The sequence below is a fragment of the Lepisma saccharinum genome, chromosome 9, assembly GCF_977018435.1.
Source record: "Lepisma saccharinum chromosome 9, izLepSacc3.1, whole genome shotgun sequence".
Taxonomy (NCBI): Eukaryota; Metazoa; Arthropoda; class Insecta; order Zygentoma; family Lepismatidae; genus Lepisma; species Lepisma saccharinum.
The window spans coordinates 65,612,501-65,628,854 of NC_139237.1; the positions used below are offsets into that span (position 1 = coordinate 65,612,501).

Sequence of the window (16,354 nt, forward strand, 5' to 3'; positions counted from 1 at the left end):
ACTTGCACATATCTACAATAATCCTATTTAACTACGAAAAAGAAAATATTCTTTTTTGCCTATAAATTTCGTCTGTTGATCAAGCCTTCTGTGAATGATATCAGTGAGTCACTAAAATCAATAGGTGAATAAGTTATGTCTTTAGTGGGTTACGTGGATTTATTGTATATTTGTGAAACATATAAATTTTAACCATGTTTGTGACATAATTTTAAATCAAGATAATTGTTCTTGATTGATTCCTTGTACAATATTCTGAAAATTTAGAATAGTGCAGTACAATTTAATATTTTTTTTAAAGTAGCAGTTTATTTATTCAGTAATTACATTTTTTTAAATGTTAAAATAACCGTTTTACATAAAATTTATAAATCGTGGTTCAATGATGGATTTTGAAAACTTCAACATAACATGACTATTATTAGTACTCAGTAAAGGATTTACTATAACCCTGCCTATAATTCATCCTTAGCCCCAGTCGTTAGTCGCCCCTGTCAGCCATCACCCTGTGGTCCAAACAGCCAATGTCGTGAAGTGAATGGTCAATCTGTATGTTCCTGTGTGCCTGGATTCGTAGGTGCACCACCGACTTGCAGGCCAGAATGTGTAGTGAATTCAGAATGCCGGCAAAATGAAGCATGCTCCAGTCAGAAGTGTCGAGATCCGTGCCCTGGCACATGCGGAATAGGAGCTCGTTGTGAAGTAGTGAACCATAATCCCATCTGCAGTTGTCCACCTCGGTTCACAGGGGATCCTTTCATTAGATGCCAGCCCATACGTAAGAAACCTACATGTGTTTCGTTTTCTTTCAACTTCCAAAATCCTGTTTTTAAATTAACGCTGGAACTCATTAATTTTTTGAGAAAAGTAATTGACCAACAATGGAAATATTGTTAATTTTGCCAGTAATTTTACTGATTCATGTTTCTAGAAATATTCTATAATTTGTATACATGTTGGTATTATGGCATTAGAACAATTTTGATCCTATATATTAATAGAAAAAATGAAAATAAGAAATTGTATTTTTCACAAAATGTTTGCCAATTTTTATTAGGCATTACATTATGATAATTTCTTGCGTTGATACGATAGCAGTATCATTATTATCAATAGATAAGTAAATCAAATGAAGAATAGAGTGCACTTACTGTCAGAAAATGTGGAAAAGAAAAATATCAATTTTTCAGTCAATTTAGTCCTTGAAATTATTGAAATTCATAATTTCCTGATTAGTTGCTTTCATGTGGTCAAGGTCTTAGGAGGTTTGTTTATTTTGTAGCGGATACTCCTCCTAGACCTCCGCAAAACCCATGTCAACCTTCTCCATGTGGTCCTCATGCACAATGTCGGGTTGTTGGTGAGAGTCCGTCGTGCTCGTGTTTGCCGGAATACAGAGGGTCGCCTCCAAACTGTCGTCCAGAATGCGTGAGCAACAGCGAATGCAGCAGTCGCCTTGCCTGCATAAACCAGAAGTGCTCAGACCCTTGCCCTGGAACTTGTGGTGTTAATGCAGAGTGTCATGTTGTTAATCACACCCCAACTTGTGTGTGCTCTGTGGGTCACACAGGGGACCCCTTTAGGCAGTGCATCATTCAGCAACGTAAGGAAGTTTTTCTATGTTTTCATTAAAATTTATTCATCTTATGTTGGTTATTGAGACTACATGAAGATACATATCTTTTTTTGTGATTAAATGATTGTATGCAGACAATTTTTTTTTTGAAATGCGTTTCTTTGGATACTTAGATATATTTTGCGTACAAAATTTTGTAAGATTGATTTCGACAAGAGAATATTTTTATTGGATTTTATTAACAGTTAGGATCCAAACTTTCAGATACGTTCTGTAGTTTTGTACAGGTTGTTTAGTTACTTACAAGCAGTATTCAGTTAGCAATTTGGAGATTTCCAAGATTTGAAATGAATTGTAAGTTTAATTTTATCTACTTAAATTTGTTTACTAAGAAATCTAGTATTAGTCTTGGTGTTTTTGAACAGAAAATAATGAACATATAAAAATGTTAAGTGTTCCTTAGTTACTTTCTTCCGTTAATATTAAACTTCTTCACCAAGTATAATGCTTATTGTAGTAGCATGTATATATGAACACATAATTGAAAACAATTTTCAATTACCTATTGGTACATGAGGATAATTAATTTCAGCAGAGCCCGTTGTTCAAGAAACATCAACGCCTTGTGTCCCATCACCATGTGGTGCAAATGCAGTTTGTAGAGAACAGAATGGTGCAGGTTCTTGCACTTGTCTCCCAGACTATGTAGGAAATCCATATGAAGGGTGTCGTCCGGAATGTACCCTCAACTCAGATTGTAGTGCAACAAGAGCATGCATCCGCAATAAATGCCAGGACCCTTGTCCCGGAACTTGTGGTCCCAATGCAGATTGCCAAGTCGTGAATCACTTGCCCTCATGCACTTGTCGACATGGCTACACTGGAGATCCATTTAGATATTGTAGTCCTCAGCCTCCTGAACGTAAGCCAATTTTGTCAATAATATTTATTTTTACTAAAATATTTTATTTACATCACAGGCATATTTTTAGGTGTTGTTGAAGACCAGTCACTAAATAAAACCTCAAAACACACTAAGAAACTATTACAGTTTCAATTATATACTTAACGAGTATAAATTGTGAAAATTTTTAATGTTTTTTGTATGCCGAGTGTTTTATTTGGTACCTTTTTCTTAAACAAATAAGCAGTAATATAGTATTTAATTTGTCAATAAAATATTTTTTTTTATAAAGAAGCATTATTTCAAGAGATCCTGATTGGATATGTTGTAAATTTGCTGCTATTATTTTTTAAATCAAAGCCAGAAATCTTGACGAAGTTTAAATAGATTCTTTGCCATCAAAATTCCTAATCATATTTCCTTATCAATATTTAAGCACTTTCCTGAAATTTGGTTTTTGGTTTTAGCTGTTGTGTCTGAACCTACAAATCCATGCAGCCCATCCCCTTGCGGACCGAATAGTCAGTGTCGAGAAGTGAATGGACAAGCCGTATGTTCATGTTTGCCAACTTACGTGGGTAGTCCCCCTGGTTGCAGACCAGAGTGTGTCGTGAGTGCCGAATGTCCTCAGAACAGAGCTTGTGTGAATCAGAAATGCAATAACCCGTGCCCTGGACCATGTGGTTTGAATGCAGATTGTCAGGTGATCAACCACAGTCCAATCTGCAGCTGTCGCCATGGATATACAGGAGATCCATTCAGCCGATGTTATTCTATACCACGTAAGAGTTTTCTTCTTTACAAGGAATGCTACGATTAACAAGAGTGTAAATTGTTTTAAATTTTCATGTTACAAATTGAGATAAAAGCTGACCTAAAACCATTGTCTAGAATGCTACTCCCCAAGAAATATGCAGCTGAAGAAAGTCATGCTGACACACACAGGGCCACTAATTTCATATAAATGTTTGGTCATTGAACGTTTTAAATGGATTTTTTCCATTGATTTCCGAAAGAAAGTATGCAAGACAATACTAAATGGATTTTTTCCATTGATTTCCGAAAGAAAGTATGCAAGACAATACTAAACGTTGATTCTGGACCCAAGACAGTAATATTATTGCCTTATAGTCAAGGGTCCTCAGGTTTGATTCCTAGTGGAGTGCTTTAGATCCCACTTAGCCGATGGGTCTCTGTGCATATATAGAAATAAGGCAAACATTTTTGCTTTTGTCTAAACGGTAGCAGTTTATGCTTTAACACGAACATTTGCAATTCATGAGCAAGCTGCTATATGTAGTTTCTTTTGAGTCAGCTCCTCAGTTAAAAATTTTATTATATACGATTATAAACAATAGAATAATGAGCAAATAATACCACATGTTATCAATGAATGGTATATTTTTTTTATCTTCAAATATCTGTTCTGTAGAAATATTGCTAATATCCTTCAGTACTTCCACGGATTTTGTAAGAGCTAACATACAGTACATTAAAATTAATAAGTATTTTATCAATGAAACCAATAATATCAAACAATTATGGAACTACAATTCATTACAATTTTGTTTCCAGCACCACCAGCAATTCAACCAACCCCTGTCCAAGTAAACCCTTGCGCACCATCACCATGTGGCCCCTTCTCGCAGTGCAGGGATATAGGAGGTTCTCCCTCATGCTCCTGCCAGTCAGGTTACATTGGAAGCCCTCCAAACTGCCGACCAGAATGCACCATTAACTCGGAGTGTGCCACGAACAGAGCTTGCATGAGAGAGAAGTGCAGGGATCCATGTCCCGGATCTTGTGGTGCTGGTGCACGATGCACAGTTATGAACCACACTCCGGTGTGCACCTGCCCTGAGGGATACATTGGAGATCCATTCACCAACTGCTACCCTAAGCCACCAGAACGTAAGATGATCAGCTTTCTTCATTAAAAGTTCAATGCTAGTTCAAACTGAACTTCTTCATATTATTCGTAATTTCAATAATCACAAAATAATATAATCATTTGATTAGAGTTTCAAATACATACAATATTTAAAACCTTATTTTTGTTGACTCAAAGCATATGCCTATTTTATCAAGACTTTTTTTTACCACTACTATTATCTACTGTAATTTTTGTTTCAGCGCCAGAACCAGTAGAAACAAATCCTTGCAATCCTTCGCCATGCGGATCAAATGCACAATGCCATGATGGAATATGCACTTGTCTTCCAGAATATTCTGGAGACCCGTACATAGGTTGCCGACCAGAATGTGTTTTGAGTAATGACTGTCCTCGTGACAAAGCATGCATAAGAAACAAATGTGTGGATCCTTGCCCTGGCACATGCGGACAGAATGCCCGATGTGATGTCGTGAACCATATCCCTATGTGTAGCTGTCCAGAGAGGTTTTCTGGTAACCCATTTGCGTATTGTTCCCCTTACCAGGGTGAGTTTTCAGGCAACTTGAACGATTATTAATTTTTTACATACTACTTTCTTCTGATAGAGAGGGGAAATATTAATGAATTGTACGTTAATACTATTTTTGGCTACATCTTCATTACTATACTGAAATGATGCACACACTTACCCATAAAACTGTTTTTTTATGATTATATTAATTTTAGTGGCCATCCTCAAGAGAATGGTGACACATCTTACTGAAATGAATAGAACATCATAATAATGAGATTTGTGAATAAGCAAGTGTCAATTGCATATATTAATTTGCTACCACGCCTTGCCTAATTAGTCGGCAATGGATAATTTATATTAGAGATAGAATGGATTGTTACTCTATCAGGATGAACTGATACATATGTATCACTGTATTGGTTTAATGGTAAAATTCCCATTAATTTAGTGATCTGATATTTCTATAAAGAGCCTTTAATGTGGTGAAAAGTTATGAAAGTTTATTTTTTATGAATTTTAAGGTATAATAAAAAATTCCGATGTAGATATATATTACATCCAATTCACATTTTCTTGAATCCAGCTCCAGTAACAACTCAACCTTGTTCCCCGTCGCCTTGTGGTCCAAACTCTCAGTGCCGTGAAGTGAACGGTCAGGCAGTATGCTCGTGCCTTCCAGGATACATTGGTAGCCCTCCGTCATGCAGGCCTGAGTGTGTAACGAACTCTGAGTGTTCTCAAACTGAAGCATGCTCTAACCAGAAATGTAGGAACCCATGCCCTGGGTCTTGTGGCATAGGCGCTCGTTGCGAAGTCGTGAATCACAATCCGATCTGCAGCTGTCCACCTCGTTACACTGGAGACCCATTCATTAGATGCCAAGTTATGAGTAAGGGCACATACTTATTAAGTAACAATGCTTCTTTTAATGTAATAAAAGAAAAGAGTGAAGTTGTTGTTCTGTGGATTGCACATTGATTTTAGAGTTCAAATTGTTTTTGATATTTTACGCATTTTTCTTCCTAAGTCGAAAATTAACATCTTTGATTAATATGCGGAAGAAAATACTTAAGTTTACATTACATATCTGGCTTCCATTATACTTATATTAATAACATTAATTGTGCTATTGATATCATATGATGAGAGTAAAGTTTAATTAATCTCATTTTGTTGCCAACGTTCAAATATTCATTCTTTTTATTTGATAATTGGCAACAGGAATTAAGAACAAAGCATAAGTTTGTCTTGTTGTACTATTGCATCCACAGTCATATATACTATATTAATGGCTTTTTTATATTGCCTCACCTTTTTCATGTTGAGCATTCAGTTTCAATTATTGTGGGGTATCTGAAAATAATTTTGAAGTGTTTTCTACATACATTTTATCATCTTTGTGCATTCAATGCAGTTTACATTCCTGCATTTTTTATTTTGTCAGTTTTAATTACGATCCCACTTTAACTGGAAAAGCTGACATGAAGGGATTATATAGCACCTCTGTTTGTGCACCCGTAATAATTATTTTTTAAACAAATTACTAGTGCACTCCTTTTTAGAACAATCAGTTTCACCGACATAAATTGATAAAAAGGATTGTATTTGTTTACAAAAAAATCATGTGGAATACAGATATGTTTGATTTTATTTAATTATATCAAAGATCAGCCTTTTTATGAACATTACTTTCTATTTTCTTCAATATGTTGCAATTCTTTGCGTTCAAGAAGATATACCTATTGCACATGTGGTGATCATTGTTTTACTTCTTATTGTAGCGGAACCTTCTAAACCTCCACAAAACCCATGTCAACCTTCACCATGTGGGCCATATGCACAGTGCCGTGTTGTCGGAGAGAGTCCATCTTGCTCTTGTTTACCTGAATACAGAGGCTCACCTCCAAACTGCCGACCAGAATGCGTTAGCAATAGCGAATGTGACAGCCGTTTGGCTTGCATAAGTCAGAAATGCAAAGATCCTTGCTCTGGAATTTGTGGTGCGAATGCACAGTGTCGTGTCATTAGTCATACACCAACTTGCACCTGTTCAACAGGGTATACAGGAGATCCATTTGTACAGTGTAGTGTTCAACAGAGTAAGATATATTCAAGATTGTTTTATCCTTGTTTTCTTAAGTTAAAAGCGAATTTAGTGGCATTGCATGAAAATTAACACAGAATCTAATTCTGTAATAATTATACAATGCTTTTTACAACTTTCAAAAATTGTATGTACCTTGTACCATTACCTGCTTCTCTTTGGTTTCAGAATTTTTGCTGGTATACAAGGTCTTCATCACGAATAAAATTGCTAACAAAGATATATTAGGATGATTAAAATTGGATACCAACTATACTTTAGGTTCAGCATTACGAACTCATTGAACTACTCCAGTTTTTCATCCTAATATGTACTTTTCGTGGTTTTGCTCTTTATGAAAACAAAACAGAAATTATACCGCTTAAGTTACATCCAATTTGCAAATTCCTTGTGTGATGGAAAGCGTAGCAAAATTAAGAGATAACAAAATTGGTGACTACATCAATTAAAGCAGTTATGTTTTTATCACTGATTATCCCTTATCTGATGCATCTGAAATTGAAGAAAATTGAGGTAATTGTCTGAAATCAACCTCTTACTTAATGGAGATATGCTCTTGATCTTGGTGAAATGGCATCATTTTAATCAATTTTATGCATCATGTAAGGGCTGTTTAAGGATTATATCCAAGCATTTATTAAATGTGTGTGTTTGTGTGTGTGTGGGGCGTAGTAGTGTATCAGAAGCATTTAAGTTTCTTTCGTAGCATTTTTTGCACTATTTAGAACAAACGTTATTCTTCAAAGTACATCTTTCTAATACGAATGATGAATTTTGAGCATTTATAAAATTTTGGAAGCACTGCATTGCATTAATAAATTACTTTGGAATTTGAATGATTAATAAAGTCTGTCAAAATTAAGGGACAGACTTTATCATCATTCATTTCCAGGTGTACATGTTTTTTTTAGAGATTGCATAGAGAATTGTATCATGGCGTTCACGGTATTTGAACTTCTGCTAATGTTTCATAGGGATATTTTTTTCCTAATGAAACAGTGGACATAAGTAATATCTAACATATTTAACTAAAAACGATGGTCGGATGGAATAAATATGGTGTTGGAACTGTGAATACAAAATGAAGTTTTGAGTCGGTGTGTTTTTGATTACTGATTTTGTTTTATTATTTATTATTAATGAAGGTGATCTGTATAGTAGGAGAGTTGAGCAAAAGTAGAGAAGCTTAACAAAGATAAACAATAATATGAAGGCATTTTACACTCCTGAGACAATTTAGTTTAAAGTTGTGATTACATTTATTTGGCTATGTTCCAGTGTATCATGATCGATCAACAAATGTAAGAATTTAAATGAACAAGCAGGATTTCAAAACAAAAATATGTATTACTTCTGTAAGAAGTGTGTTTTGAATACAACCTAGGCTTAAGGTAAACATGAAGTAAGGAAGGGCAACAAATTTAATTTCATGATTTCTTGCACAAACAGATTTAATGTTCTTGAACTTCCTTTGATGAACTGCAAGTAAATAGAAGAAAATATGTTATTTGACAACATTCAATTACGAAAGGTAAACATTAAATTGAGTTACATAGTAGATATCACACAGATACTTGATTCTGCAAGAGCATGCATGATTTTTAAAATTAAAAAATCATAGAACAATTGCGAAGCCTGTGGAACAAAACAAAGTAGCAGATGCTGGTTTGAAAAATGGAAGAAGCCAGTGCATTAACTACACAATGCCCATTAGAGAACTCATCTTCTTACATTTGAAATATCATGATTTCTAATTCAGTTTAACAGAATATATATAATACACAGAAGGTAACATAGTCAAATATTGATTAGAAATTCATTAATTCCAAAATACAAGAAGAGCAATGTTTCCAGATTGCTTACACGAAAGCAAACATGAGTTTAAAATGCCTTCAGAAATCAACAGCAATAGGGATTGTATTGCATGGTGTACGCTTTGGTGAAGATAAAGAACGAAGCAGCTTTCATCACATTATATTTGCAGTATTTTTGGAGCAATTGCACTAATTTTTTGGTCTGCTTTGTAAACCACATTGGCTAAAGAAAGGGAAATAGACATGAAAGTGGATTTTGATTTGAAAAAAATTGAAAAAAGCCAATCCTCCCTTTCAGAAGAGCCACCGAGACCACAGGAGAGGCCCAACCCTTGTGTACCATCCCCTTGTGGTGCTAACGCAGTCTGTAGGGAACAGAATGGGGCTGGTTCATGCACCTGTCTCCCTGATTACATGGGAAATCCTTACGAAGGTTGTCGACCAGAATGTGTTCTGAATTCTGACTGTGCTTCGACTAGGGCCTGCATCCGAAACAAGTGTCAGGATCCTTGTCCAGGCACTTGCGGTCAGAGCGCAGACTGCCAAGTTGTGAATCACTTGCCTTCGTGTACTTGTCGCCCTGGTTTTACTGGAGATCCATTCCGATACTGCAGCCCTGAACCTCCTGCACGTAAGATCTCTCTCTCTACTTCTTACATTCTTAACCTTTACTTTCTTTGTTTGTTTTGTGCTTTAAAATGAATGAAATATCCTCAGAATTGTAAATTAGTAGATGGTTATGACATCTCAATATATATCACACTACAGATTTTATTTGATAATTAACTCAATTAATGTCATACTACAATAATCTACCTAATGTACGTCATTTCTGCATATTAAGATAATATCATTAACTTAGTTGTAATCTTTTAAAAAATCCTGTAATTTTTTATCTCAATATATATAATATTGCATTTACATTACTATATTATACTATAATTTTTCTGCAGTAATAGAATTTAAAAATGGAGAGCATACCCATTAAATTTGATTCAAAACGGAAAAGAGGATAATTCTAAAATGTATTTGCCTTCTTAACTTCAATTATATTTATCTGAATCGAATGTCTATTGAAGAGTAAACTGTTCTTGAAAAAAAGTAGAAAGAGTTAGATGAAAAGTAGAATATATACATATATAGAGAGAAAGGGATTACATTTTTGGTACATACATGTACATAAAATTAGATGGTTATTTTCAGTTTATATACATGATTTATGAAATCTTTCCTAATCATTACTCTCATTTGTTGATAGATAAAATTAATAACATACAAAATGAACTTACTCATTTAAAAATTTCTCTCAGTAAATAACTTTTAGTTTCTGGTCACCAATTATCCCATTTTTGAAGACTGTTAATGAAATCTGTACGTCGATATATTTGAGATGTAACTTCAATAATCTCTTACTCTTAACTGATTCTTAAACGTTCTCTTGTATATGCATCTGAACTGTGAATGTATTTCCTTATTGTCTTGCTGCCCTTCTGTTATGTGTTATGTGCATGTTTTATGTTAATCACTTTTCTTCTCTTTTTGTTTGTTTGTTTGTGTCATTTTCTGTTTCTAGATTGTATGTTTCTTTTGCATGTTTTATTCTTTTTACCCTGCACGTTTTTTTTTATCTAAATGTTTGTTTTTTCTGACTGTAGCCGTACAGCAAGAACCAACAAATCCTTGCAATCCATCCCCCTGTGGCCCCAATAGTCAGTGTCGAGAAGTGAATGGCCAAGCCGTTTGCTCTTGTCTACCGAACTACGTAGGAAGCCCACCAGGCTGCAGGCCTGAGTGCGTTGTGAGTTCAGAATGTGCACAGAACAGAGCTTGTGTAAATCAAAAATGCAGCGACCCATGTCCAGGCACCTGTGGGCAGAATGCCCGTTGTGAAGTGATAAACCATAGCCCAATTTGTAGTTGCCGTCAGAGATACACTGGTGATCCTTTCACCCGCTGTTATGAGATTCCACGTAAGAATCAATTTCATTATTTTTTCCTATTATTTTCTTCCAATGAACAAAGTAACTTCTGCAAAAATCTTGTCCTGAATTAGCATTGTTTTATTTTATGTGGCCAAGAACATTAATTTACATAGAAACAATTTGCATTAGCATGGCATAGTTGAAGTAGGTTATTCATATTTCACAGACACAAAGATCTAGTGCTGCATGAAGAGAATTGTAGGTATAAAGAAATGATAGCTGGCTACACTGCAGCTTCATAAAATTCTTTGTACTTTTGTAGCAAATTTTGACCTTAATAATCATAACCTACTTTTTTATTTTATTACTGAGAATATTTTAAAAGCCTACCTCAAATTTTTATGATTGTTCACTGAAAAACTACAGGAAATATCCATGAATAAAGTTCATTTTTTGCAAGGGCAGTACAAGTTTCTTTGTGAAGAATGACTGCAATCGGTGACACAAACAATATGTTTGAAACACTGTTTTCTTTCTTAGCACCGCCTCCAGAACCAGTAGCTCCTGTACAGAGGGACCCCTGTGCTCCCTCTCCATGTGGGCCATACTCACAGTGCAGGGATATAGGTGGATCCCCATCTTGTTCTTGTCAACCTGGCTACATTGGAAGCCCTCCCAACTGTCGTCCCGAGTGTGTCATCAGTTCAGAGTGTCCCAGCAACAGAGCTTGCATAAGAGAGAAATGTCAAGACCCCTGCCCAGGATCGTGTGGTGCTGGTGCTCGATGTACCGTGCTGAACCATACACCAATATGCACATGCCCGGAAGGTTACACTGGGGATCCATTCAGCAATTGCTACCCCAAACCACCAGAACGTAAGCTTAATTTCATATTGCTACAAGAAAATAATGTCAGTGATGTTTCAGTAACAGGCTAATTTCTGACCAATATTTTTTAATAATTATTCTGGTACAGCATTCCTGTTTCTCAGATTTGTCTTCTACTGCTGGAACTTAACATGGAAATAGACCAGTCAATTATTTCTATACTTTCATTATGAAGATTAAATACTTCAGTTCTTGAAATATCATATTCGAGGTGAAGCCAGAAGGAAATCCTTGTAAAACAGACCTGGAGATTTTCATTTGATGTTCTGTGATTAACACATCAGTTTTATTTCTCCACTTCTACATACACCTTTCTGTATTGGATTCTATTTTTATTCAAATATTCCTCAATTGTCAGCATACTGATCAAATCTTTTACCAGGATCAAACTAAGTCACACAAAAGGTGAGAGCATTAAGCTGTGCAAGTGCCTTAATATAATCAAGTTGCAAAACATCAACTGATATAAACACATGCATGCACAAATTTTGTGCAGACTCCTATACAGTGTTGCACTTTTATCTTTCGGGGAGATTTACAACCCTGATTTTAACATTAGGCATGGGTTTTTAGCTAAGAAGATTACTCCTCGCATCTTGAGATGGGTGCAAATAGCCTAAGGTGCTGATGCACCCATCCCAAATTTTGATAAATAAATAAACAAAGAAACATGCACACACAAATATATCTCAATGCATGTATCATCTTTTTCATTATAATTGCTTTATTTATTCAGTCACTTCATCAAAACAATACACTGTATATATGTTCGATTTCACCTACTAAGCCGTCATTGAATTCATGGCATTTTTCTACAGATATGGTATCCTCAGTGCTATATTCACCTACAACCCAACAATGACTTTCAATAAGTGCTGTTCACAAACTTCTTTTATGAATTGCACAGCATAATTGTCGTTCATATACAACCTATATCAGTAATACACATAGTCTGAAGATTAATAAGATTCTGCCACCTAGTGATAAAATTGAAAACTACATGGCATATTCAGCTACAGGCATAATCTCCATGATAGTTATCAAGGAATTCTTTTCTGACTTCTCTTCATATATGAATCCAGCTTCTTTAATTAGATTGTTGTTATGTGAAATGTTCCAGAATTCTGTTGCTAAATACAAATAACAAAAGTTAGATTTCAAAGTAAATGATAGGATTTAAAGTCACTGCAGATTTCACAGAATGTGAACATGAAATATTTGATTTACAGCACCTGCCCCTGTGGAGGCATCATACAACCCTTGTAACCCATCCCCATGTGGACCAAACGCACAGTGTAGAGACGGGACATGCACATGCTTGCCAGAATATTCAGGAGATCCATACAGGGGTTGTCGTCCAGAGTGTGTCATGAGCAGTGACTGTGCCAGAGACAGGGCATGCATTAGAAACAAATGTGTGGATCCTTGCCCAGGCACCTGTGGCCAGGGTGCAGTTTGCGACGTTGTGAATCACATTCCTATGTGCAGCTGTCCCCAAGGGTACTCGGGAAGTCCATTCGTCAGCTGTAGACCTGCCCCAAGTAAGCAGCCCCTTTCGTACATAATGAATAGTTATTTTTAAATTAATTCCAAGGTAATCAGTTTTTTGCACAGATTGACAGAGCAAAATTTCTCATGATGATGTTTTAAACACAGGACATGCTTTATTAATTTTTAAGCATTCTTAATATATCCTTTCTGAAATTTTAAAAACATTTTAAACTAGTCTGTTGTTCTTCTATTGTTTGAGTATGGCTATATTTAGGGGTTGAGGGTTCAAATGTCCCCCTACTATCTATCACAACGAATGCAAAACTAATGTTTCCAAACATCAGAAAACTATATAAGTTTTAAACACACACATTTTATTCCACAGTATCCTCCAGCTTGGATGTCCGTGTACCATACAGCAATGATTCATCTGGTGCTTCATATGAATTCAATTGATTTCTAAGTCAAATCTTAAACATGCTATCTGGTCTTTTTCGACACTTTTATGTGTAACATGTTATTTTATTTCAAGATCATTATATGAACAATTGACCACCAAACATTTCCAGTTTTGATAGTGTAGAATGAGATCCGTAGTTTTTCCACCATGGCAAACAGAACTGCCTTGCTGGTTGAGAGTGCTCATCTCACGGACTCATCATGAAAGGTTCTGGGTTTGAGCTCCAATCTGAACATACGTAGATGTTTCTTCCATCTAATCATCATTGAACCACATCATCAGAATTAATCTGAAGTGGTAGAAAAGTAATGCTAAATTTTTTCTTACCTTCTTCATGGGAAAATCATTAAGTCAGAAGTAAATTTCTAAAATTATTTTCAACACACTGAAGCAAATCCAAGATGTGTGTTGTAGCTCTTCCCCCACATCATCTAAATATAATATTCCAACTGTAGTAACAAATACATGGCCCATTACAATATTATACCCAACCCTGATGAAACAAATTTCTAAATATAGCCAGCCATATGTTGAATTTCCTAAAGCATGGTACATCCAAAACTGTACAGCGAAAAACTATTGCCCCTTTCAATTGTGTCATCAAGAAATGAACCTTGAAATTTAACAAGAAGTGAAATATTAAATTATCAAAATTCCTGTAATTGTGAAAACCACTAATGATAAAATAGCTCTCAGTTAACAGAAATATCAAAGCTGAACAATTTTCCATACCTTAGTAACATTTACTTTTCTTCTTGTGATGACACTTACTGGGAAATATAATTACTTCACAGCCCCTGTTGTCACTCAACCATGCAACCCGTCTCCTTGCGGACCCAACAGCCAATGCCGAGAGGTTAACGGCCAAGCTGTGTGTTCATGTGTGCCAGGATACATTGGAAGTCCCCCAACTTGTAGGCCAGAATGTGTTGTAAACTCTGAATGCCGTCAGAACGAAGCCTGTTCCAACCAGAAATGCAGAAATCCGTGCCTTGGAGCTTGTGGTATCGGAGCTCGATGCGAAGTTATCAACCACAATCCAATTTGTAGTTGTCCTCCTCGCTTTACAGGCGATCCCTTCATCAGATGCATGCCTATACGTAAGGATATTTTCCTTTCTATTTTTCCTAAAAGTACATATTTCCTTATATATAAGTGTAAATTCTTGAGTTTCATATCTTTACGTCTTGTGCATGTTTCATATTTGTTATGTTTGTTTACTTTTTGTGTGTGTTTGCATGTAATATGTTTCTTATTCTTAATGTATATAATCTGTGTTTTTCTATATTCCTTTGTCCTTAAGGTACAAAACTATTGTTTAATTTTGACACAAGGACATTTCAATGTGTATATATGATATTTACTATATAATTTCATCTTTCCATATTCTTTCTTATATTTTTGTTTGTGTTTATCAAACCAGCATGGTACCTTAATATATAAAATGATCTCATGAATGCACATTATATATTGTTTTGCATGACTTCATTTGTCTATGTTACTACAAGTTTATATATGTTATGTTTTTTCCTTGTTTTACTCACTTTCGCTCACTGTTTTTATGTGTATGTGTCTTGTGATCTTTCCCTACTTGTGCCTGTGCATATCTATATGTTATTATTATTAGCATGTAAGCATGTTTGTGTGTGTTGTGCATTTTCACCTTCTTCCCGTGTGTTACACTGCATGGTATTTATAATATGCATGCCTATCTTTTCCTTCAGCGGATACTCCCCCTGCTCCACCTAAGAACCCTTGTCAGCCTTCTCCGTGTGGTTCAAATGCTCAATGTCAGGTCGTTGGCGACAGTCCTGCTTGCTCTTGTCTCCCTGGTTTCAAGAGCTCGCCTCCGAACTGTCGGCCGGAGTGTGTGAGCAATAGCGAATGTGCAAGTCATCTGGCTTGCATCAATCAAAAATGCGCCGATCCTTGCCCTGGAATATGCGGAGCCAATGCTGAGTGTCGTGTTGTGAGTCACACGCCAACTTGCCTCTGCTCAGTTGGCTACACTGGTGATCCGTTCAGACAATGCGCAATACAGCAAAGTAAGCACCTTTAAAAGTATTATCACTTTTTTTAAAAAAGAATTTCTGAAGCATTAGTTTATTTTTCAGAAATATTTTACAGCATCGCAACATGTGTGTTCGAATTTTGATTTTTAATGTGGGTGAGTTCTGAAAGATTTTGAGAGTTTTACTTAGCAAAGATTTATGTGTTTTGAATGGGCACATAGCTTGCAGCACTTACAAGTTGTGTTCAGGCTGTCGGTCAGCACTTTGAGGATAGTGTACATGTGATGACAATGGAAGAAGCTAGATAATTTACTTGGAAAATACTATCTATATGAAAGAGAAGACAGTAATAGTAATATAAACAATTTCTACCAAGAATGATGCAAAGAAAATCAAAGCAGTAAGAACTTGTGTTAACACATAGAGCTCTTTTACAAGTGCTCATTTCCAAGGAGGTACTGGAATCTCCATTAAATGTCATCTTGTACAAATTTGACTGCTATTACGGATCACTTTACCATGATTTCCTTTGCTTTGTTCTTGTTGTTCCCCCTATTTAACATAGTTCTTTTCCCCATAAAGTTAGTACATATGTTTTCAATGCTCAAGTGAATAATTTCTTATATCCATGGAAAAGTGCACATTTTCATCGTGCGCTGAATTCATATTGTCAGACACCATTTATTCTGTAGAAATTTCAGCTTGACCAGGACCTGAACCTGGGTTTCTAGCATACTGAGCTACCGAGCCAGCCGTGGCGTTCCCTGATTTTTTT

At 35.7% G+C, this 16,354-nt stretch overlaps 1 protein-coding gene across 1 annotated transcript in view; it reads left to right on the plus strand.

Moving 5' to 3' along the window:
• Positions 1 to 16,354, plus strand: part of dpy (fibrillin-like protein dumpy) — a 474,963-nt gene that overhangs the window by 365,168 nt on the left and 93,441 nt on the right. The window contains exons 125-138 of the mRNA XM_083128311.1: positions 473 to 800; positions 1,299 to 1,603; positions 2,172 to 2,498; positions 2,948 to 3,262; positions 4,065 to 4,391; positions 4,614 to 4,911; positions 5,461 to 5,576; positions 6,784 to 6,987; positions 9,105 to 9,437; positions 10,462 to 10,776; positions 11,269 to 11,604; positions 12,846 to 13,157; positions 14,362 to 14,667; positions 15,292 to 15,612. Of these exons, the coding sequence (XP_082984437.1) occupies positions 473 to 800; positions 1,299 to 1,603; positions 2,172 to 2,498; positions 2,948 to 3,262; positions 4,065 to 4,391; positions 4,614 to 4,911; positions 5,461 to 5,576; positions 6,784 to 6,987; positions 9,105 to 9,437; positions 10,462 to 10,776; positions 11,269 to 11,604; positions 12,846 to 13,157; positions 14,362 to 14,667; positions 15,292 to 15,612 (4,143 nt within the window). The remainder of the gene's footprint in view (positions 1 to 472; positions 801 to 1,298; positions 1,604 to 2,171; positions 2,499 to 2,947; positions 3,263 to 4,064; positions 4,392 to 4,613; positions 4,912 to 5,460; positions 5,577 to 6,783; positions 6,988 to 9,104; positions 9,438 to 10,461; positions 10,777 to 11,268; positions 11,605 to 12,845; positions 13,158 to 14,361; positions 14,668 to 15,291; positions 15,613 to 16,354) is intronic.